Source organism: Heptranchias perlo, chromosome 36, assembly GCF_035084215.1.
Source record: "Heptranchias perlo isolate sHepPer1 chromosome 36, sHepPer1.hap1, whole genome shotgun sequence".
In the NCBI taxonomy this organism is placed as follows: domain Eukaryota; kingdom Metazoa; phylum Chordata; class Chondrichthyes; order Hexanchiformes; family Hexanchidae; genus Heptranchias; species Heptranchias perlo.
Window position 1 is genome coordinate 3,023,945 of NC_090360.1, and position 23,238 is coordinate 3,047,182.

Consider the following 23,238-nt stretch of genomic DNA (forward strand, 5'->3'; position numbering starts at 1 on the left):
TGGCATCCAGATCTGTAACCTCACAGCCTCAAATTACATTGGATTTTACAGCACAGAAACAGGCCATTCAGCCCACCCGGTCTATGCCGGCACTTATGCTCCACACCAGCCTTCTCTCAACCCTTACACCATCTCACCAAATTCATTCCAACTGACTCGGCAGACATGCTGCCATCGTGGTCTTAGCATAATTACAACATAAATGGAGGCCCAGTGTTACCCTCCATGAACCATGGCAATGTTTAAGCACCCCACTCTCTGGAAAAGTCAACAACACTATTCTCCGTTTTCCTCACGAGTGGAAACGTTTTATGCTTTCTATTATGTTTCAGTTTGCTTCTATAATGCTTATGTTATATCTGAAGCAAGTTGTATTTTATAGTCCTTATAACAATAGAACATCATTGTACATTTTAACATATTATATGCCTGTTTACTTGAAGAAAATGATTTTAATGAGGGATTTTCTCTTGGCATGGATACCAACGCCAAAACTGAAGTAAATTTACATCAGCTTTTTTTTTGGAGAGGTTAACATATTCCTGCTGACCCTTAAACTATCCCCGGGGACCCCAATTACTAAATTCTAAAAGACTGAATCAATTACCCAAAGGAAAACAGGTTATATTTAGTGTACAGCTATAGGAGTAATGTACTTACATTAATACATACATAGGGGTAAATTTTAATGAGGAGCTGGGAAGAGGGCCGGGCCAGTGGGGGGGTGGAATCCTGATGGGAAACCCAGAAATATGGGTTTCTTGGATGTCCTTACGATTTTGATGTAAGGACATCTTTCATTTTATTTTCTGTAGGTTTCCCGCCCAACAGGCCAGCCAGATTGACAGGCTGGCCAGGGAGCAGATGCCAATAGGTTATTCTTAGATGGCGGGGAGGGGGGGGGGGGGAGAGGTCAGGGGTCAGGGGTCATCTGAGGGGTTGGGATTATTGGGGGAGGTCAGGCATCATTGGGGGGGGTCGGTCCTTGGGGGGTTCAGGGGTCACTGGGAGGAGTCGGGGTCATTGGGGTCAGCGGTCATTGGGGGGTCATCAGGGGCTCATTCATGGGGGGTCGGACATCGTGGGGGGATGGTCAGAGATCATGGGGGCGGGGCGGAGATCGTGGGGGGAGGGGATCGCGTGTGTGGGATTGTAGCAGGTAAGCTTGTTGGGCCTGGGGGAAGCACTCCTGCTCCTCCTGGCCCGCAAGCAGTGCAATAAAGGCATTTACCTGTTGATCTGGGCCTTCTCGCCTCCCCTCATGTGGCACGAATCAGAAGGCCCAGGAATCCCGGCCCCCAGGAGTTAAAAATAAAAAACCTATTAAAATGAAGGCCCGCAGCTTCCTTAAAAGCTTTCACTGATCGACCGGCCTCCTGAGGTTGGTCACTTGCCCACCCAACACGTCTCAGTTAAAACTAGAAGTGGGCGGGTTGGAGGTGAGTTGGGGTCGGGCTTTACATTTTTACAATTTTTAACCTTCCCATCTGCCCCCAACCCACCCGTTCGTGGGGTTAAAATTTACCCAATAAAAATTCAGAAATCTGATGAGTCAAATCGAAACCCGATGACCTTCGGGACCAAACCCCCCCCCCGTGGACTCTCTAGGATTTGAATGTTTCACGCCTCCTGCACCTTCATAAGGCAGGTTCCAAAAGTTGGCCACAGTTCTGGGATGTTCATACAGTTTTAGAGTAAACAGTTTTGCTATATAATAAAAAATAGGTTTCTAAGTACTTCCGATTTCAGTTTTGACCTGTGCAGAAGTTGGGTTTTAGGCAGCACACAATGAATCTCCTGCTTTACACCAGACTCTTACCCAATTCAGTAAGGAGAGATATGATTTTTCCACAGTACTATTCTAAGTTATCCACCTTAATTAAAATCCCAACCCCCTCACCCCCCTAACCCACCCCAACCCCACTCCCAAACAACACCAACCAGCTCAACAACAAACCCCAAGTTGTTAGGTTTTCAACAGGCACGTCAATTGACGATGTTTTGGTCCATTTAAAGGGCAGCTCACAAATTTGATAACATGCCTGGTTCTTAAGTTTTTGAGCCTTTCAAACGCTTAAATGTTAAAAACCCAGATCCTTAACTTGCCTTATCCTGAACATCAAAATTTACTCTAATTCCAAGAAGAAATCAATCTGATATTAACCAGAGATTAAAAAGTGAGCAATAAAAGTAAACTGAATTGCAGTTTCAGGTCAGCAGTATAATGGATGAAAGTGGTTCCAAATATTGAGGTTAAACATTATTAATAACAACATTACAGTTGGACTGCTTTACAGTTCTGTTTACGATAAGCCATAATAAAACAATTCTACTTTTAATGTGAAAGAACCAACACATTTTAAGTGGTTTACTCACCGTCTGGGAATAGCACAGACTGATATAATCAACCACATTCCCAGACGGACTGTGCTCTTGGACTAAATCTGTGCAGAAATAAATAGATGGCTTACAAACTCTGAAGGTTTTACATTAAAAAGTGCAATTACTTTAAGGAGACTGACTGCACCTTGTAATTACATAGAATTACATAGATTTTACAGCACAGAAACAGGCCATTCGGCCCAACTGGTCCATGCCGGTGTTTATGCTCCACACGAGTCTCCTCCCATCCCTCTTCGTCTAACCCTATCAGCATAACCTTTGATTCCTTTCTCCCCCATGTACTTATCTAGCTTCCCTTTAATTGATCTGATCTTCCCCTTTTCCCCTCAAAAAAGCATCTTGGAATGCCTCATTGTCTATAGTGGGTGGTCAAAGACCAAATCCACTCATTTACCAGCAAACTACTGGCACGATGCTTAGAGCTTAGACATAGTCATTTTTACAATATTAAGATTTAACAGTGAAGCATTTGGATGCAAGTTGTGCCCCGTATCGTGCCCCGTACCGTACCCTGTACTGTGCCCCAGACCATGCCCCGTACTGTGCCGTGCCCCGTACTGTGCCCCGTACCATACCGTGCCGTGTACTGTAGCTTTATTTTCTACCAATCACTTTATCATCATAGTCATTACAAATGAAAATCTGGAAAATACTTTCCTGCAACACACCAGTCAATGAATATTTAATGTGCTAAATGTTTAATGTGTACATTCTTTCACGGTATACTTGCGACAGTATTAGATATTACCTCAAGTACTCTTACTTTCATGCCAGACAATTCTATCAGTTTAGGCTGCATTGTAGTAGTGTCGGAGAGAAGCAGTATTGCTTTACAGCAATGCTAAGTTGCAGTGTAAGTCTGGAGTCAAATCTTGTGAGTTTATCTTCCACCGAGTCTCACTCTGATTCTCTGGAGCATCAGGTTGGGCCCTAACTCCACATTTACACATTTGCAACTTCTTAGAAAATCTCCTTCAAAATGATGCCACAGTCACAGTGTAATTGCAGTCTTACCGTCCCACTGCACTCCTGCTACAAAAACTATAGCACTGGTTATACTGGCAACTGAAAGTTGATACAGACATTAATGGAATCCAATCTCTGACCAACTATCGAGGGAAAAGGCTGTGAATTTTGTGCTCTGCACTGACGGCTGGTCCATCTTTATCCTTTGAAATCGGTTTAATGCCAAGAATAATTTGCCCGAAGAGAAAGCAGAGCATCGGGCCAAACATGTTTCTCTTGACCAAAACTGCCTGCAAAACCTTCTGTTCATTCTGCCAGTCACATTTTTTAGAAAACAGTGCATGATGTTCAGACAGCACAGACTCGCCTCTCAACCAACTAGATAGCTTCACTCAATCAATTCCTCGCACAGATTAAGGCTCTGGGGACTCTCTAAAAGGGATCACCCACAGCTTCAAGAGAGTTTATCTAACCTTTCTTCCTGGGAGCCCTGGCATTCCTGGTTTTCCCTGGAATCCTGGTATTCCTGACTCTCCCTGAAATAGTAAGAGGAGTGCATTTGCTTTCATTATTTAGAAGAAACACTTAGCATTAGTACCACTTCAGTTACTAGACATTTAAAATAAAAAAAGTTTGTAGTTTTCCAGATTAAAACACGACTGATGTAACTTTTCTTGGAGCATAAAACCGGTTTCAATAGAAGTTGCCTTCATTACATAAACAAGTTCTCCTGTTAAAATCGACTGTCTTTCAGCTTCCAGGCAATGTCCTTTAAAGGTCATGCTGCTCCATATCCTGATCTGATTTCCCCTGCACTGCCCAATCTCTGCCAGTATAACTTTATTGTAGTTGTTTATGTAAGATTACAACACCGAAATCCTGAGGGAGGGTCTGTTGCAGGTTACCAGCAAAAGAGATGCATCTCAACGGCTTAACATCTTATGGTCGTCGCCCTCCCAAGGGTTTAACATTTAAAATGACTGAAGATTTCACATGATTTCTTTGTTCCACCATTGGCGGCCGTGCCTTCAGCTGCCTGGGCCCCAAGCTCTGGAATTCCCTCCCTAAACCTCTCCGCCTCTCTCTCCTCCTTCAAGACACTCCTTAAAAGCTATCTCTTTGACCGAGCTTTTGGTCACCTGTCCTGGTATCTCTTTATGTGGCTTGGTGTCAAATTTTGTCTGATAATCGCTCCTGTGAAGTGCCTTGGGACGTTTTACTACGTTAAAGGTGCTATATAAATGCAAGTTGCTGTTATTGATGTAAAACTATGCACATCTTTGCTCCAGGTTTCCCAGAGGACGATGGAAAAATAATTGAAATTTCAGGAATGGTAATTTAAAAAAATGTAACTTGGATCACATCTTTAACCAGTATTCTGCACGCCAAGTATACGACACACGCCAAGTATACGGCACGGCACGCGCCAAGTATACGGCACGGCACGCGCCAAGTATACGGCACGGCACGCGCCAAGTATACGGCAGCAGGTACTTTTAATCAAATTGTATTTTTCTAAGTCCCACTCCAGAGACTTAAGCACACAATCTAGGCTGACACTTTCAGTGCGGTACTGAGGGAATGCTGCACTGTCAGAGATGCTGTCTTTTGGATGAGATGTTAAACTGAGGCATTCTCCGCTCTCTCAGGTGGATGTAAAAGATCCCATGGCCACTATTCGAAGGAGAGCTGGGGAGTTCTCCCTGGTGTCCTGGCCAACATTTATCCCTTAACCAACATCACTAAAACACACCTAAAACAGATAATCTGGTCATTTATCTCATTGCTGTTTGTGGGATCTTGCTGTGTGCAAATTCGCTGCTGCATTTCCTACATTACAACAGTGACTAAACTTCAAAAGTACTTCATTCATTGGCTGTAAAGTGCTTCGGAATGTCCCAAGGTCGTGAAAAGTGCAAGTCTTTCTTAAGACCAATATAAGAGCAGCTCCTGCTTGACTTGGGAGAACCAAAGAAGTCAATTTGGGAACAGAGTGGAGTGGTACTTAAGCTGTGTTTCCTGTGGTAATGCTCAGTGCCCCATGCTGCCTTATCGTGTTTAAAGGTTTATTTTTAATTAATTAGAATCTGGTGTGTTTAACACTTGAAACAAAAGGTGTTAGACTGATGGTTACTCTGCAGGGATTTGGTCACTAATGTGATTTTCTTGTAAACACCTCCAAGGTTGGGAGGCGGTCAGTTCGATTACTGAACGGGAGGGCTGTCAGAGTTGGCACATAACAAGCGAGACTTGCTCCTTTGATTGCGCTCTGCTGCTCTTCTTGTTTGGAACGGTGGCAGCATTTTATTAAACCATCCACCTTCCCCCAGAGGAACCCCTCACTTGGTTTTCCAAAAAAGAACGAACATTTCCGAAACACACAAACTATTCTCAACTTCCGGCCTTGTTGTCCAGGAATGCCTGGATCGCCCGACATGTTCAGAAAGGAAAAATAAAATTATTTTCAACTTTCGCAAGTGCACCTTTTGAATATATTTTCTGTACATTCTCCAGCAATGTGCCTTACGTAGAATTACATCGAGTGTACAGCACAGAAACAGGCCATTCGGCCCAACTGGTCCATGCCTGCGCTTAAGGTCCTGAAAACAGCCACTGTTTCGGTCTTCCTGCCCCACCCCCCAGCACAGCTGCAACAGAAAACCTTTCAACTTACTACAATTATATCACTGAGCTCTAACAACTGTAAGTGGAGAAGTAAGTTAAGAGCCAAGTTAACTTTGTGAATAATAGTAAAATCCTATCGAGTAGGCCCCAAACTAAGAGTACGAGAAGTTGTTATTCCAACGGGCCATCACTCTGTTTTTGAACTAAAACTACATGTCAGAGGAAGTGCTAAAAATAGTTCTTAATTTTACAGATCCACCTAGGCCTCATAAATTAAATTTATTGACATAGTCACAGATACCAAAACAGGCGTCGTTAATTACCTTCGGTCCAGGCACTCCAGATGGACCCTGAAAAATGAAAAGGACTGTGATAAGACTTTGGTCCTTCTGTTTAGATCCTATTCAATACTGGAGTTTGAAATTGTGAATTAACTCAGAGAAAAGATACTTGGGTAATAGTTTGAGGTAAATTTTACAACCGCATGTTTTGTGGTAGTACTTTTGTCTGAGTTGGAAGTTTGTGGGTTCAAAACCCACTCCCCCCTGTCCAGGACTTGGGCACATAATCTAGGTGGCACTTTAGCGCAGTTCTGAGGGAGTGCTGCACTGTCGGAGGAGCTGTCCGTCAGATGTGTTAAATCAAGGCCCCATCAGCCTGCTCAGGTGGACCTTAAACAATGCCATGGCACTTTTTTTTTGGAGAAGAGCAGCGAACTTTCCCAGTATCCCGGCCAACATTCACCCTTCAACCAACACCACCAAAACAGAATAACGGGTCATTCATCTCATTGCTGTTTGTGGGACCTTGCTGTGCGCAAATTGGCTGCCACATCTGCCTACAAAACAACAGTGGGAGCCACACATGTGATTTCCTGCTCTGCTGTCCCAGTGGGTGATGCTCCACAATGGGAGCGCACATGCGTAAAATACACCCTTTGTGAAGAAACAGAACTAAGTTAAGATCAGCTGTCCAGTATTAAATCTCCTTTTATTTTTAAATGGTTGCTCTTTGTCTTTCAAGGTCGGATTCCTACCATTGTTCCCACAATACACCTCGTCAAGTCAAGGTATAAATGCTAAAATGTCAATATTGGTAAACCATGAGTGAGATTTAAAATCAGAAAAGGTGAGAGACTGCAAAGCCAGCTAACAGATTTACTTTGCTCGTTTATTTTTTTTCCATATAAAACAGCTTACGTTTTTAACCTAAAGTCGGTGTCAGACGTTGGAAGCTGTACGAATGGAGTCTCGTTTACCTTTTAACAGCAGTTTGGTGATGTTGTTCTGGCTCAGCTGCCCTGAGGGAGGCGAAGATCTCCCCAGTGGGCTATGGGCAGCAAAATCATGTTTATAACATGAGTTTACAATTTCACTACTTGCTGGCACACTGAGGAATCGTCACCCTCGATCTCTGGAGCTCTTTGAATTTCTACAGTTGAGCTTCTACTATATAAATGGCAATGAGGCATCAAAAGGTTTTTTTTTTATGGCTTTCTGTTTTTCATTAGTACAGTGCAAATTCAGTTTGGTAAAAGTTTAATTTCACATTTCAGGGCAGGTTTTCTGAGCCCTCGGCCATGGTGATGTGCTTGGCCTGCTCGTAATTCCGACTGGAACATTGTGGGTAATGTGCTCGAAAATCTACCTTGTGTTGCTATCCTGAGGGGGATCTATTGTGCAGTTCAGGTTTCTGCATCCACATCAGCCGTGAGTCAGGCTAATCGTGGTCTGATGAGCTGCATCACCATCTCTCTGCCACCTGGGATTCTGCATGTGGTGAATTGTCAGTCTCAGCTAAGTTGAAGAGGCATCAAAAGAGGCAGTAAAATTACTTCCTGGCCTGACATCAGTTCAAACTAACTGGGCTCAAACCTCCAGTGATTCAGGGCTGCACAGACACAACTCTGGGTAAAGCCCTCCTGCTGACTCTCTCTCGGTCAAAGCCCGGTATGTTGTGTAATGGGAATGGGGGCGGGGGGAAGCTTAGCATCAAAACGGCAGAAAATCAGCTTCAAAGACAGGTAATATACACAGAAAATTGCATAAACAATTTTTTTTTTGACCAGGTCATTTATGTAACAAAACTTCAATTACTCACCCTGATTCCATCTCTTCCAGGTTTCCCACTGTCTCCGGGTTTCCCAAAATCTCCAGGATTTCCCTGGAAATAAGAACTCAGTGTCATTATTTGTCCACCAAATGTTATCACTATGTAGTGAACAGGCAGGCAAGAACTGACTAAATTCACAGTCACTTAGGTAATTACTGTTCTTCACTTTGACTATTGTTCCTTTCCACAATTTCACTTTGTAATTTCTCAACTGCTGCAAAAAATTACTGTGAGACAGTAAGCTTTCACTGTTTATTGTTTGCACAGACTGGGTTCTTGAAAATTAAAGATTACCACAGCAATGTCCCATTCCACTGGCACAGAAGATAACCCCTTTTCAGCAGTTGTATAGTTTTATGCAGTCAACCCTTCACTGAGAAATAGCAGTTATTCACCAAACTCCTTTCTCAAACTGTTGCACAGATCCCTGCTGCTCTCTTTCTCAGTCCTGCCCTGCTCAGACAGAGCCGAGCATCTCTGTGATTGCAACGGATGATACTGGAGTTTATCCTGTAGATCAATTCTGCTGGGTCAAAATCCTGGAACTCCCTACCTAACAGCACTGTGGGAGAACCTTCACCACACGGACTGCAGAGGTTCAAGAAGGCGGCTCACCACCACCTTCTCAAGGGCAATTAGGGATGGGCAATAAATGCTGGTCTTGCCAGCGATGCCCACATCCCATAAACAAATTTTAAAAATCACTAGTTGTGTTTGCGCACGGTGGCAAGGCAAGACGCTGGAGAGAGGCGAGTGGGAGATTGGCAGTGGGAACTCCAGGACAGAGGGGAAGGCAGGGCTAGGGCAGGAGCATGTGTGTGCATTTCCCCCCACTCATCTACGGTATCATCTATTGCAAAGAGAGCATGGAGGCCAAGCTCAAGCCGAGCGGATTGGGATCAGAGAAGATACCACCTGGGCGGCAACAGGGAGTCCCAGCCGGAACAGGGCCAGAGTCATGAGAGAGAGAGACCTGCAGCCAGGCATCTCCCCAGTCATAGCCTGAAAACAAAGACAAGAGTCACTTTTACTTTCTGCCTAGAAACATTTATTCTTGGTAGGGGTGAACCAAGTTGCTGTACACAGAACAAGACTGCCAGTCCGAACAATTCACCACTTTTGGTGTTCAGCCCCAACCAGTCTGGATTTATGATGTATCTTAAAACAGCTAGCCAGTTATAGAGAAAATCCACAAAGTCACATTAACAACCAGCTATTTTCCTCAACTTCTTGGCCCTGAAAATTGCCTGTGGAATAAACACTTAAACAATTCTGAAATTCCTGTACATTGTTTTAGGGGAGGTGTTAACCCATTTATTTTACACTAGAAATATTGCAGAGAGCAATTTCAGGAAAACTTGTTCAGTATCCATCTGTTAGTATCTCATGGGATGGTTTCAGGACCATTGACTCGATCAGCTCGAAGGTGAAGTTACGAGTTATTGGTACCATCAGTTGGAATGTGACTTTAACACAAATGCACATGTCCTTCTTTCCTCCTCTCCCCCCACCAATTCCTGTCAATTTTTTGTAACACTTTGCACTATGAATTGTAACCCAGATAGTTCACTCTTTACCAATAGTTGTAATTACCCCACGGGCGATCCATTTTATCTGCAGTTATGATCAATGCTGCCAGCGCTTCTCTATACTGCTGAAATAATCATGGCATTGTGTGCAAGGTGCTCTTAAATGTCTAAGTTAAAACATTGAGGCAATCAGGAGGTCAAAGATGGTTAATTCCTTGAGTCTACTATCTCTTTGTTATGCGTCTGCCAGGCTACTATCAACAACTTTCCACATGCAAGACAGAGGTCCAAAGAATAAAGAAATGAACAAGGCCAAGACTTACTGGTAATCCATCAGTCCCTGGCTTTCCTGAATGCCCTGGAGGTCCTTTGGGCCCTGGGGGTCCTGGTGGGCCTGGAGGCCCTGGAGAGCAGTTACTATTAGCTTGTCCTTGTTCACCCTGAGATTGAATCAAAAGCCACTAAATTCCATGAAGACAGTAAAGGTGGCACTTCAACAATTGGCTCGCAATTTGTTCTCCAATTAAAAGTGCAAGTAATCGATATTATGTAGAGCAGCCAAAAGCATACTTCATAACCAAAGAATAGGTTATTAGATTGGGGGGGGAAAGGAATACAGAAAAGAACAAAGTGGCTCCTGGCAACAGAAAAGGCATTTACCTTGAGGTAGAGACGTCTGATAAACTGGTCAGCGGGTGGTAGTATTTTCAGTCGAGGAGGTGTAAACTGAACAGGCAGGTGAGCCAGAGTTCACAGGTCAGTACAAAGCCAAAGGTCATGAGGTGATGTTTGGTATTTTTTGGAGGGGAAGGGGATGAATAGAGGGGGAAAAAAGACAAGAATATTGAGAAAAGCAGCAGAGCTCGATACCAGAGTGAAAGCCAGCAACAGAAATATTTGTACGTGGGTGTGCAGTTGGTGAAAGGGAATATAAAGCCATGTGCCAAATGTTACAGGGAAAAAAACAAAAAATTAAACAGTAAAACAATTTTTTTTTCACCAAAGGACTACCCTCAGAATTTGTTGCTGGCTTTAAATAAAGAGAATTATGACCCAGCCTTATAACAAAGTGAACTGTGATTTCAGAACAGTTTGTGTTTAGAAAATGGTTAATTGCTGTTTGTAACATGGATTTTTCCCAGTTGAAACAGAGCAATAGTAATTAATCGGGTTGCCAACTATCCAGGAGTCTCCTGATGCCTCCAGGAATTGAAGATTGATTTTCAGGGCACTGCTATGAGCAAACCTGGGAGAAAAATCATTGGTGCTTTAAAAATTACAGGTTTTTAAAAACATTTCTTTGAACACTTTTGCTTATTAGTGATAAAAATTCGGACATGGGAAAAAAGGCTGTTTGACTGACAGTCAAGAATCATCCAATGGAGACCCTCTTCACTTTCCAACTGACTGTGGGAAGGCGGGGCACCGCGAGGATGGACATGTCGGGCGGCCAATGGCGGGAGTGTGGGGGCAGAAGGTCAGGTGATGAAACCTCCAGGAATATGTCCAACCAGAGTTGGCAACCCTACTAATCGATGTAATAGAAAACAATCAAATCAAACTTCAGTTCAAAACGTAACTGGTTGAGTCAACTAAACCATATAAATATTATAGGCGATTATCCAATTTGGGTTTGGGAGTAGAAATTTTTCTGAGCTGCTTCACAATCGCTTCGTTACAAAACGAATTTTGAATGACTTTGAAAGAGAACGACCCACTCTGTTGTAAGACTGACCATAATGACAGTGAAAGCACCCACAAACCTTCACAGTCACGATCTGATTTAGGCGAAGTACTGCTAGTGAAGTCCCAGGGAACTCCTACAGAATGCAACATAGAAACTAAGTGATTCTATCCACAGGCAGACAGAATCATATTTCTTCATCTGTATCCTCCAATAAACGTACACCACACTCTTAAAACAGGTACTTAAAAAAAATTGTACACTTATCCTCATGCCTCTAGAGGTTTTTTCTTGTGAAAATTTCTAACCTTTTACAAATGATTTTTTTTTAGGGTCATGCACTGTCAGTTTGCGCTGTCCTGCTGGTCTTTGTGACAGACAGTGTATACAGAGCCACAGGGACCCGAGGCTGGCTATGCAGGAATGCAAACCTGCAGTATCTCAAGTGTGGCACTTTGGAAAGTGATGGATGCATGTTTGACACGGGACAAGGGCTCATTTTGGGATATTTCGCTCCCAGCCTGGAGCCTTGCCCATCAGGCGTGCCGATCGGGAATTCTGACGTGTGCTTTCTATGATTTTCCATCCATGTGAATGGACAGAACATAATAGGAAGCATGAGTGCACAGTCCCGATACGGATTGTTGGTGGGGAGTCCACTACTGTGTAACAAAATCTTTCAGGGCTTTTGGCTGTGAACAGTAAAATCTTCTGCAATCATGATCTTGGTAGGTTATCTTGAAAGAACATACAACCTATCGATAACCCTAATCATACACAAAGTGATACCAACTAAAACGTTTCAACTGAAACATAAGAAAAAATCTTAATTATAACAGGAAAAAAATTAAAAGCGCAAAACAAACCCAACGTATAAGATACAGGGAATTTATAGGAATATAGGAACATAGGAACAGGAACAGATGCGAAGTTGAAGCAGGAACTGAAGAAACTGTCTCTCCAGCAGATATTATAGAGGCACGATTGGGGCATTTTTAATACCGGTAAGCTCCTAAATTTTATTTGCGACAATAAGCCAGGGTCACTCTCATTCCCAATAAGTAAAACAAAAAGTTTGTTTCTTCATTTCTCTATTGACCTTAGGCTTTCTTCACATTTCTATACTGAAGAAGGCAGGGTAGATTATGACTGTTTATATTGGTGCTGGCTGTATCTTTCTCCGTCGGTATAAATGATAAAGAAATATTTTGAATTTGAATTATGAAGATCAATTTAGTTACGCAACAGCAAGTTTAAAACATGATTGCTTTACATAAGCATCAAAAGGACAAGCCTTCAAAGCTGCTTTCTCACTGCAAGTCCATCATGCTATAGGAGTCAGTATTCAGACCATTTCAATTGACACCACTCTAAGGCTCAGCAGAAATAAAGCAGAACTCTAAATCATCCCACAAGGACTATGCAACAAACAAATCCACTTGTAAGTGCTTTTAAAACTGCTTTGATGCATAAAAAGGCAATAAAGTACCACCATGAGCAGAGGTTCTGCTATCCTTGTTATCAGGGCAGACAGACATGCCACGGACTAAAATTTCCAAATGGTTGCTTTACAGTCTGGGGTCAATTTAGACTATTTTCTACATGTCTTAGTAATGGTCTGTGCAGGGTCTTGAGTCGTGATTCAATTCTTCTGTGTTGTCAATGTAGCCTTGATGTTGCTTTCCACAGAAAACGACATTTTAGATTAGCCTGTTGGAAGGTGATGAACCTTAAACAATTTATGTTTGAATGATGGAAACTATGATCTGACGGACAAAATATGTAACTGGAGAGACTCAGTCGCTTGTGTAACTGAAACAAAATTTAGAAATTTTGGTAACATTTTCTTGTATGTAGCTACTGCAGAATCCTCAAGACAAATTTGTTTTAATTAACATTGACCCTAGGCCCGCCCAAGAAACCACTGAGTCAATAAGCCCTCGTAGAGTGATTTTATCCAAACCTTGACAACCATGGACATTGTTTTAGTCCATGATTACCCAGGGGATAGATTTTTCTCTGTTTACTAATGTTAGAGAAAATGAAAATCAGCAGGAATATAAAGCAGATTGTTTTAATCATGGCAACTTGTTTAAAAGCGCACAGTGCACTAATGTTCAAGCTAATGACAAATCAACCGTTAAAGTGTTGAAGAGCCGAGTTCTAGGAATCCACAACGTAGATAAGATCACCAGTGGGATGTCAACATTGAAAACTACACCAGCGATCAGGAATTAGGTCTGAACTTCCAAACTAATGGATAATTTGAGGGTTAGGCTGCAGCTTTCATAACTTTAGACGGGTGGTTGTTAAAACGGGAAGATGGATCAATTTTCTTACTCAGATTAATATTTGAATATAACAGAGCGAGCTCTACTGAATTATTGTAAAAAAAACCATTTACGACAGAGCAGCTTTAAGTTGTCTGTATAAGATGGATGGATTGAAACCTTTTTTATTCCTATCATGTCCTTGAATTGTTAAAAATGAAATGTATACACAATCATCTTTTAGAACTTTCAATTTTCACCCCTTTATTAGTTATGCGTACATCTCATTATGTAAAAATCACATTCGAAAGCTCGATATAAATGCTGCTGTTTATACCCACTATGTCTATAATTAAATACAATTTGAAAGACAGATTACTTACTGTGAGCGCAGAATCTCCACGTTGTCCCTAAAAAAAGGAAGTTTAATGAGGTTCACACAGTCAATACATCATTTATGTTTTACCTAAAAAGTCCTGGAAAAAAATTAAAGTGTTGTAGCAAAGTTTCAAAATCTTAGGAACATAGGAACAGGAGTAGGCCATTCAGCCCCTCGTGCCTGCTCTACCATTTGATAAGATCATGGCTGATCTGTGATCTAACTCCATATACCTGCCTTTGGCCCATATCCCTTAATACCTTTGGTTGCCAAAAAGCTATCTATCTCAGATTTAAATTTAGCAATTGAGCTAGTATCAATTGCCGTTTGCGGAGGAGAGTTCCAAACTTCTACCACCCTTTGTGTGTAGAAATGTTTTCTAATCTCGCTCCTGAAAGGTCTGGCTCTAATTTTTAGACTGTGTCCCCTACTCCTAGAATCCCCAACCTGCGGAAATCGTTTCTCTCTATCCACCCTATCTGTTCCCCTTAATATCTTATAAACTTCGATCAGTTCACCCCTTAACCTTCGAAACTCCGGAGAATACAACCCCAATTTGTGTAATCTCTCCTCGTAACTTAACCCTTGAAGTCCGGGTATCATTCTAGTAAACCTACGCTGCACTCCCTCCAAGGCCAATATGTCCTTCCGAAGGTGCGGTGCCCAGAACTGCTCACAGTAACTCCAGGTGCGGTCTAACCAGGGTTTTGTATAGCTGCAGCATAACTTCTGCCCCCTTGCACTCTAGTCCTCTAGATATAAAGGCCAGCATTCCATTAGCCTTATTGATTATTTTCTGCACCTGTTCATGACACTTCAATGATCTTCTAATCCTAAACTAAGCTGAATTTCTAACTGACTTTGAATATTATCCAATATGTACCACTTCATATCATGGGTTTCATAAATAACAGAACAGAATATTTCTACAATCATTTGATTGATTACCATGAAGTGAAAGTTATTTTTTTTGTTGATGTGGAGGCCAGTGACTCTGCCAATTATTTAATGATAAACAGTTAGGATACCCCAGAGTGCTGATGTCTGAGACAGACTTTGCCTGGCTACACGGACACCACAGTGAAGCTTGGAAAAATCCGTGAAAAGTGTCAAGGTGTGAAAAATATTTACACAAGTTGTTCAATACATGGAAATCAGAGAAAAGTTTGAATAATCATTAAATGTAAAAAAAGTATCAAGAAATGTCATGGACTGATTTAGTTGTGTATTTAAAAAAAATGAGAGACAATATCTTCACCTAAGCTGCATTTTAAATCCTATGGAAATTAAACCTACACAACAACAATTGGGATATAATTAGCCACCTTTTGAAGTTTGAAAAAACTATTTTCATTTCTGGACAAGAAGCCAATTTAAGTTCCTAGATTTCCAGATTGTTGCCACCATAGTTTTATGAAGGGATGACGAACATTATAACCAACATCAAATGTAGAACTCACTTTTTAAAAGGGCATTTAAAATTTATTTCATTTTATTAAATATCAGAGGCAGGATTTGGCACGACTTCCTTTTTAACCACTGCTTCCTAGGAACTAAACAGGTGACATCACTGATGCTAAGCATTAAGTGTGGATAATCGCAAGTGAAGCCTCAAAGTTAACTCAACGTTCATTCTTGCAACATTTCTGAATGAGATGTGCAGAAAATGTGTTTGGTGACATATTGGTGAAAGATCAGTGTGAAAATATTTAAAGCCCGAGTTGGTTAATAAATTACCGGACTGTGGTATCAGAGATCTCCCGATAGTAGTTTCACACCCCCGCTGAATTTGAAAGTTCCATTTTATATCTTGTCTCAAGTTTTCAAACAAATGGTTAAAAATATGACATGTTGGAACATTGGTAAGGTCAATACAATCTCAACAACACTGGTAACAGTAAACTGTGCTCACCTTGTCACCCTTTGCACCATACAGACCCTGTGCAAACACAAACAACACGTCATATTCAAATGCTGCCCTGGTAGGCCAAAACAAAGGGGATAGTCCCTTTAAAAGTTAGTACACTGTGTTGTGATGTAAAGAATAGTATGGTTGTTAAGAATGATACTTCAGAATTTAGAACAGAAACATAAACATTTTTTTAAAATCATTTTTGTATTTAGAATGAAACAAAATATTAAGAATTACCTGGAACATTACCAGCACGAAATGACCAGAGACAAACAGCAATACTTTAAATAGATTTCAACGCAGGGGCTATTTTCAAGTAATATAATGCAGATAAATGCTTTAATGCAAGTACAGAGTTCTAACATACAAAAATCACTTCACGTTCACTCCAACTATGTCAAATTCTTGATGCACACACAACATTTAAATATCAAATACCGCAATTATTCTCTGACTATCTGTTTTTTGACGATCAGTATATTGACGGTAGTCTAACATCTGCCAAGTTTCACCGAGAGGCTGCAGCACCTTTTAAGAATCTAATAGTGTACGAGCATTGTGGAACTGCCCTGGGCTCTGCGAGACTAGCTCTGGGTCCCCTGCTGATGCAGAAGCCGTCCTGATGATAGCATAGGACAGTTTTAACAGCAACAGGAAAAACATGAAAACATCTGCACATGTGCAATCTCTCACAGGGACAGTTGTTTTAAATTATGTAACTGGCTGTTATACCTTCCTGATGTCTGCCCAGGCCAATGAGTGAAAACTTGTAGGGAGGCTGAACAGCCCAGCCCATTAGAATCCAGAAATATTACATTAGGCTGTAAGTCTCATGGTTTATGTCATCATTGAAAATGGTGTTGCCTCAGGAAATGCATAAGGAAGCTATCCCTTTGGTAATGGGAACTTCTTTGTCACTAACATTGAGACTATCTGTTCAGTTGCCTCTGCTGCATCCCTTCCTTCCCCTTGCTCACCAAACTAGGCTTCCCAGATGTCCGAGCCCCAGACTTGCACCTGTCTCTAGTTTCTCGAACACACTTTGATCCTCTGTCAGTTGTTTGTGGAAGAACTCTTTTCTTCCCCTCCAAGTATCTTCTTTTTTCCCCATCTGCTCCTGTTCTGTTGAAGTCCTGTAAACACTTCACTTACAGCCCACTTTCCAGTGACTGAGCGGGCACTGATAGACTACTTTATTCCACATGTTTAATAACAAATTTACCATATTGAGGAGCTAAAAATTGCATCCCAAAAATATTTTTAAAATAAATATTAAAATTCAGAAATATTGAAAAAATCTTATAAAAATGACAGTACTAAAAAGAATGAACAGTGCAATAAATAAAAAACACACAGAGCCTGGTCCCCTTAAGAGCTCCACAGCACGTTCAAAATGGGCTTTGAAGGCAATAAGGTCAATTCCATGTACAAAAGCTGGGAAATTGTGCATTAATTTCAATACTTTTGGATGTATTCTGAGGCTGTGGTAAAGTCATGGTCTCCAACGTGCAATCGCAATCCAGCAAACTGGAACTGGGCACAAAAACTAACCCAGGGTCGGCTTGCCTCACTTTAGCCCATACACCCATTCCCTGCCTGTGTCCTCAGTGCAGCTGAGCACAAAACCTTTGATCATTTACACTGGCTGAGTGGCTTGTTACCTACTTACGGTTAAATAATTATCATTGAAAGTAGTCGGCCGATATGACACGTTTCAAGATCAGATTCCCAGGATTTCTTCAGTGGTTTGATAACATCAACAACAAAAAAAAAACAGGTATTTCTTCTAATTTTTTTTTGAGAAATAGCAATTTCAGCTCTGAAGAGGTATGAATTTAAATATGCTAAAATAGCACAGAGAGGAATTTCAGACTAATGTATCCAGGGTTCGAATGCTATCAACCCAAGGCATAATTTTAAGGTCTTTAATTTTTTTCAATGCCGTGTTTCAGAATTTGTTTTTATATTCTGCTTAAAATGTTTACAGGAACTAGCTTTGCAGGCCATGATGTGACAAAGCCCATTAATAAAGTGTAAGTCCATCGAACAACAGCAAATCACGTTCGAATGCAATGCGGACAAGACAACCTGCACTTCCTTTCGAGTGCTGGATTGGTAAATTTACCCTTAAGTAAATATATAGTTCACCACCATACATTTCTATAACCCTACACCTTTTGCAATGATATGTGTACTTTTTTTGAAAGGAAATACCCTTTCAAAACCTTAGATGTTTCATATACATTTGGTAAAGAAGTTCATGTCCTTTGCCTGAAAATGCATGTACTGATTTTTGAGAGTTAGTACTTACAGCAAAAGCACGATTTACATAACTAATAGGACTCAGTGTCTATCGCTTCTTTCAGTACATCTGTCTTGCAGATAGACTGCATTTTGGACCTGGGATTGAAACTGAAGTCAAGCTTCCAAACCAGGCACATTTGGTTCAGTTTATACATTGATAATCAATGCCAGCATAAATAAGACACGTTGTAAAACATGGTTTCAGACTCAAGCCTAAAATCCCCTCCATAATCGCTAAACTCCTCCCACTTCAGTGTCAGCCCTGGCTCAGTGCTAGTACTCTCATCTCTGAGTCATAAGGATTCAAGGCCCACTCCAGGATTTGAGGACAAAATCTGGGCTGGCACCTCAGCGAGTGCTGTATTGTTGGACGTTCCTGCTTTTGGATAAGATGTTAAACCCAAATCTCATCCCACTTGCTCAAATGTATATAAAAGGATTGCACGGAACTCTTTCAAGACAAACAGGGGAGTTCTTCTGGTGTCCTGACCAATATTTATCCCTCAATCAATATCACCAAAGACATATTAACTGGTCATTTATTCCATTGATGTTATTGGGACTTTGCTGTGCGCAAATTAGCTCCCGCACTTGCCTACAAAACAATGAATACACTTCAAAAGTAATTCATTCAAAGGTGCTATATAAATGCAGGTTCTCTCTATCGTCCCCTTCCCCCATTCTGCTTGCCACATTCTTCCAAGTACTGCGTAGTTGCTCTATTATTCCCATGATTTACTGTTCCTGTGACTTCAAGTTAATTTAAAAAGTACAATTAGTTTTCAAATCTGGATGTACTAGAAAAAATGTACAAAAAAACCCACAGATTTTTGCCGGGAAGCTGCTTCAGTGATCAGAGAACCTGAAGTGAAGCAAGGACACATTCAACACAACTACTTGTACCACTGGGATCAGCACAGCTGTCGCTTAAATCCAGGAAAACAAGTCGAGTTCTTCCAGCACAGGCTTCTGCAAGGAATTCCTTTCAAATATTCAGCCCGTTTTTTTAAAGACTGCTCAGTGTTTACAAAACTGAAGCCTTGTATAATGAGCAAATACAAAATTGTGATTAATTTGACCACGTCTAAAAAGGTACAAAAATACTTGTGCTTCTTTCACGTTCTCAGTTCAGGCTACTTCACGTGTAATCTATGCAGTCTCGCATTCATTGGCTTATACAGACATCGGCCATTGGGGAAGGAACATAGGAAATGCTAGATGTAAAAAGACCAAGCTCCATCTAGTTTGGAAGGTATTGCATCCACTTAGAGACCTAAACTGGAACTGCACAATTACTTGACTGTTTGTCAGGCTGGTGTAGAAACTGCCTTGGAATATAAACATGACCATTTCTGCAGCACAGAAACAGGCCATTCGGCCCAACTTGTCTATGTTGGCGTTCATGCTCCACATGAGCCTCCTCCCACCCCTCTTCATCTCACCCTATCAGCATATCTTTCTATTCCTTTCTCCCTCATGTGTTTATCCAGCTTCCCCTTAAATGCATCTATGCTATTCGCCTCAACTAGTCCTTGTGGTAGCACGTTCCACATTCTCACCACTCTCTGGGTAAAGAAGTTACAGCCCCCCTCTCATATCTGCTTTCATTTATTATCAAGTCTGAGTTACTTTTACACTAGTGGGTGGGTGAGAGGGACCATCATTCGTTTTTGCACTCTTACGCCATTTTACCACTCTAGCTATCGTCTGTAAAGACCCTGTATTGATCAATGGCTTCCAGCTATACCCTTGCAGAACTTAAAATCTTATTGTTCAATATGTGTTTAATATAGAATTACATCTTACCTTTTCTCCTTTATGACCAGAGTCACCCTTTGGAAATCAATAGAACAGTTAGATAATATTAGGGAATTTGCCCACAGTCAGTGTAATCTTAAAACTTCAACAGATTGCATACATTTTATCATGGATAGCTTGCTTACCTTTTCACCTTTTGGACCAGGTAAACCCTACACAAGAACAAAAATAACAATCAGAGAATTTCCAATAAATAGTTTGGTGGATTGTGAATTTTACTTCCTTTAAAATATAAAAGGGTGTTTTACAATCTTGCACAGAATGGTCAGACAGATGTATAAGAATTGTAGACAGTAAAGGAAGGAATTTCAAGTTATTTATAACCAAACACAGTTAACATTTGGGAGGAACTGGTGTAAGTGAAGTTTCACTTCGAAAAATAATAGATCATACTCTTTTCAAAAACCCTCTCAAAACTTTCCCCACTGGCTGATAATAATGGCAGTCAACAAATATTTCAAAATTTTAGCTGATAGGAAGAAATGTTACTATTTAGTGCTGCCTGTGCAGAGTTTCACCTGATGGCAACTCATATTAAGGACTTCTGTAGGAAGGTAACGGACCTGGTTTGTAGCCTGCATTATTTGCTGCCCATTATACAAACGAATGGACGAAGATTGTGTTGGTCATGTACCATGTACTGACCCTCAGGCCCAAATCTCCAATTTATATTTACACCACATGAAGCTATATCTCAAGCACTAGATAGAAAATATCACCCCACATTGTCCAATCTCATACACCTGCACTGAAATGTTCCCTTACATGCTGTGTATTTTTTAAAGCAAAACTGCCATGCCTGTGAACCTGAAATAATAACAGAGTGCTAGATACACATTCAACCGCCCTGACAGAGTCTGCATCAGGAAAGTTAACCTGTCTTATCTTTCAGATGCTGCTGGACCTGCTGTGTATTTCCAGCACTTTGTTTTTTTTATACACACACGCTGCTTTCAGTCTTACCATGTCACCTTTAGAGCCAGCTTTTCCCTGAAATGACAGAAATAAAATATTAAGCAGCAGTGGATTAACAAAAATGCTTATTTTGTGAATTTATTTATTTCTCCGCACGTCTCCCCCAGCCCCAAACACCTTGGGAAAATTGGATGAGAAAAACAAAGACATTTTTGTACATGTATTATATCTTTGATGACTTTCACAATCACATTGTTCGTGAATTCATTAACATTTTTTTTTAGTTCTTTTTGTTAATTAGTCCCCTTAATAAAAACCTCTATGAGGATGTCCCTCCTCCAAATAAAAATTGAAAAGACAGAATAACCCATTTAACCATTAAGAAGCCAAACAATTCTACATTCAATCAAATCAGATCCCTGGGTGGAACTTTCAACTTCAGTGATATCGGATCGGGGGCCTGTTATACACCACATCTGATTTTCCTCAACTTAAATGGGTGTATAACGGGGCCGCGATCTGATCCCAACAGTTTTATGCACCTGCCAAAGTTGAAAGTTCAGGCGTTCACAAGATTCTGACTATTTATGTCAGAGCACCATTAAGGTCAAAAATCACATCACTGAAATTCTGAGAACTTCAAACAGAGTGCATTTAGACCACATCAAGATATGATAGTGGACGAGCAACGCTGAGATCATGAGTTCAAATACCACCATAGCAAGCTGTGGGCTTGAAAACAAATGTGTAGAAATCCAACTGGTTTACTACCAGGCCATCCTACCTGATCTGGCCTACATGTGACTCCCATCCCACACTCTGTGGTTGACTTTTAGAGGGTGAAATTGGGCTTGGGCCTTAGCGCAAAATGGACGATAGCGAATTGGAAGCCTGATTTACACCCGCTATCTGTTCAATGAAACAGAAAATCAGGTGTGGAGTAAAACAGGCCGTCGATTTGCTATGGCCCGTTTTGCGCTAAGGCCCAAGATCAATTCCAACCCCTTAATGCCCTCTGAAGTGGCCTAGCAAGATATTCCATTGTGAGAACAAAGGATGGACAATAAATGTTTGAGATACATCCATCACGTTGGTAAGGACTATGCACGTTATTGTTACATCTTATAGAAAGAAATTTAAAAATTACATATAATACTTACAGATTTTCCATCCAACCCTATCGGGCCCTTCAAAATAAATTAAAAACTGATGAATATAAATATATAAATGAACTGTTTCAGAACATAAAAATCACTTGACAGGAAATGATGCTCAACATAAAAGATTTTTAAGAAATTTACAGATCAACACAACAATGAATCCATCAGTTAAATGAAAATTCAGCAATGGAATAGTTAGTAACACAAACACTGAAGCAAAGAACAATGATGCTCCTTTTACACACTTGTTTAGTCACCAGTAGTTTGTTAAGATGCAGTTTTAAATGGCTCCCATCAGCTGGTAGTGAATTGTGTAAAGCACGCTCAAACCTGGTCACTTTTATTGTTTCAATATGTTCACCCAAAAAAAAGAGACAAACGGAAGCAGCTTAACAAATTGAGCAAAAACATAGATGGCAAGAAATCAATATGTTAAGTGGTAAATCATTTTTGACAATATTAACTGTTAAAAAAAAATGTTTTCAGTTCAGCACAAGCTGAGGCACATAACTCACACTCAACTTGGACTCCGTTAATATTTTACTGAGCTAAGGCGTGAGTAAATTGAATGCACAGAAGCAGATATTTGAAATGCTGTCAAATTTCATATGGGTAATTATAAATCAATGACATTCACAACATTTTGTAATGAATGCAGGCTTTCCACAAATATATGGATTATGTTCCAATACGTCCAAAGTGTACACAGGATTCTTGTGTTCAATTGTGGCAGTTCACAGTCTCAGCTCTCCCACTGAGTGCCTAGGATATTCTTTTCCAAAACCCCATTACTCCCTCACTAATCCCCTTGCTTACACTCCCCTCAGCCGTTTGTTGAATTCAGATATATATCCATATAGATATAGATATATGTGTGCTGCACACAGTCTGGAATGCAGGTGAATCGACCCACAGCTGACTTTATGTTTCATTGATATTTTCAGCTCAAGTGGCTACGATCTACAAACTGTACAGTCTTCTATGCAGTAAACCATTCATTATTAAGGAAGCATTGCGAGTGAGATTCCTAATCCAATCAGGTGAGGTAACAGCTCTGTGGTAGCAGTGTGTTCTCAACGGTTTAACCCAACACAGAATTCAAATCTTTCATAAATTCAAAAATTCAGAGCGTCATTTACCGTAACACCTGAACATTGATAA

The 23,238-nt window shown here is 40.9% G+C and overlaps 1 protein-coding gene across 1 annotated transcript in view; it reads right to left on the reverse strand.

Annotated features, from left to right (window-relative positions):
- col13a1 (collagen, type XIII, alpha 1) overlaps positions 1-23,238 on the reverse strand; it is a 182,457-nt gene that overhangs the window by 56,471 nt on the left and 102,748 nt on the right. The window contains exons 10-20 of the mRNA XM_067972397.1: positions 22,078-22,104; positions 20,966-20,992; positions 20,128-20,154; positions 19,991-20,017; positions 15,881-15,907; positions 13,973-13,999; positions 10,296-10,361; positions 9,959-10,075; positions 8,095-8,157; positions 6,318-6,344; positions 3,843-3,905 (exon numbers count right to left, since the gene is read on the reverse strand). Of these exons, the coding sequence (XP_067828498.1) occupies positions 3,843-3,905; positions 6,318-6,344; positions 8,095-8,157; positions 9,959-10,075; positions 10,296-10,361; positions 13,973-13,999; positions 15,881-15,907; positions 19,991-20,017; positions 20,128-20,154; positions 20,966-20,992; positions 22,078-22,104 (498 nt within the window). The remainder of the gene's footprint in view (positions 1-3,842; positions 3,906-6,317; positions 6,345-8,094; positions 8,158-9,958; positions 10,076-10,295; positions 10,362-13,972; positions 14,000-15,880; positions 15,908-19,990; positions 20,018-20,127; positions 20,155-20,965; positions 20,993-22,077; positions 22,105-23,238) is intronic.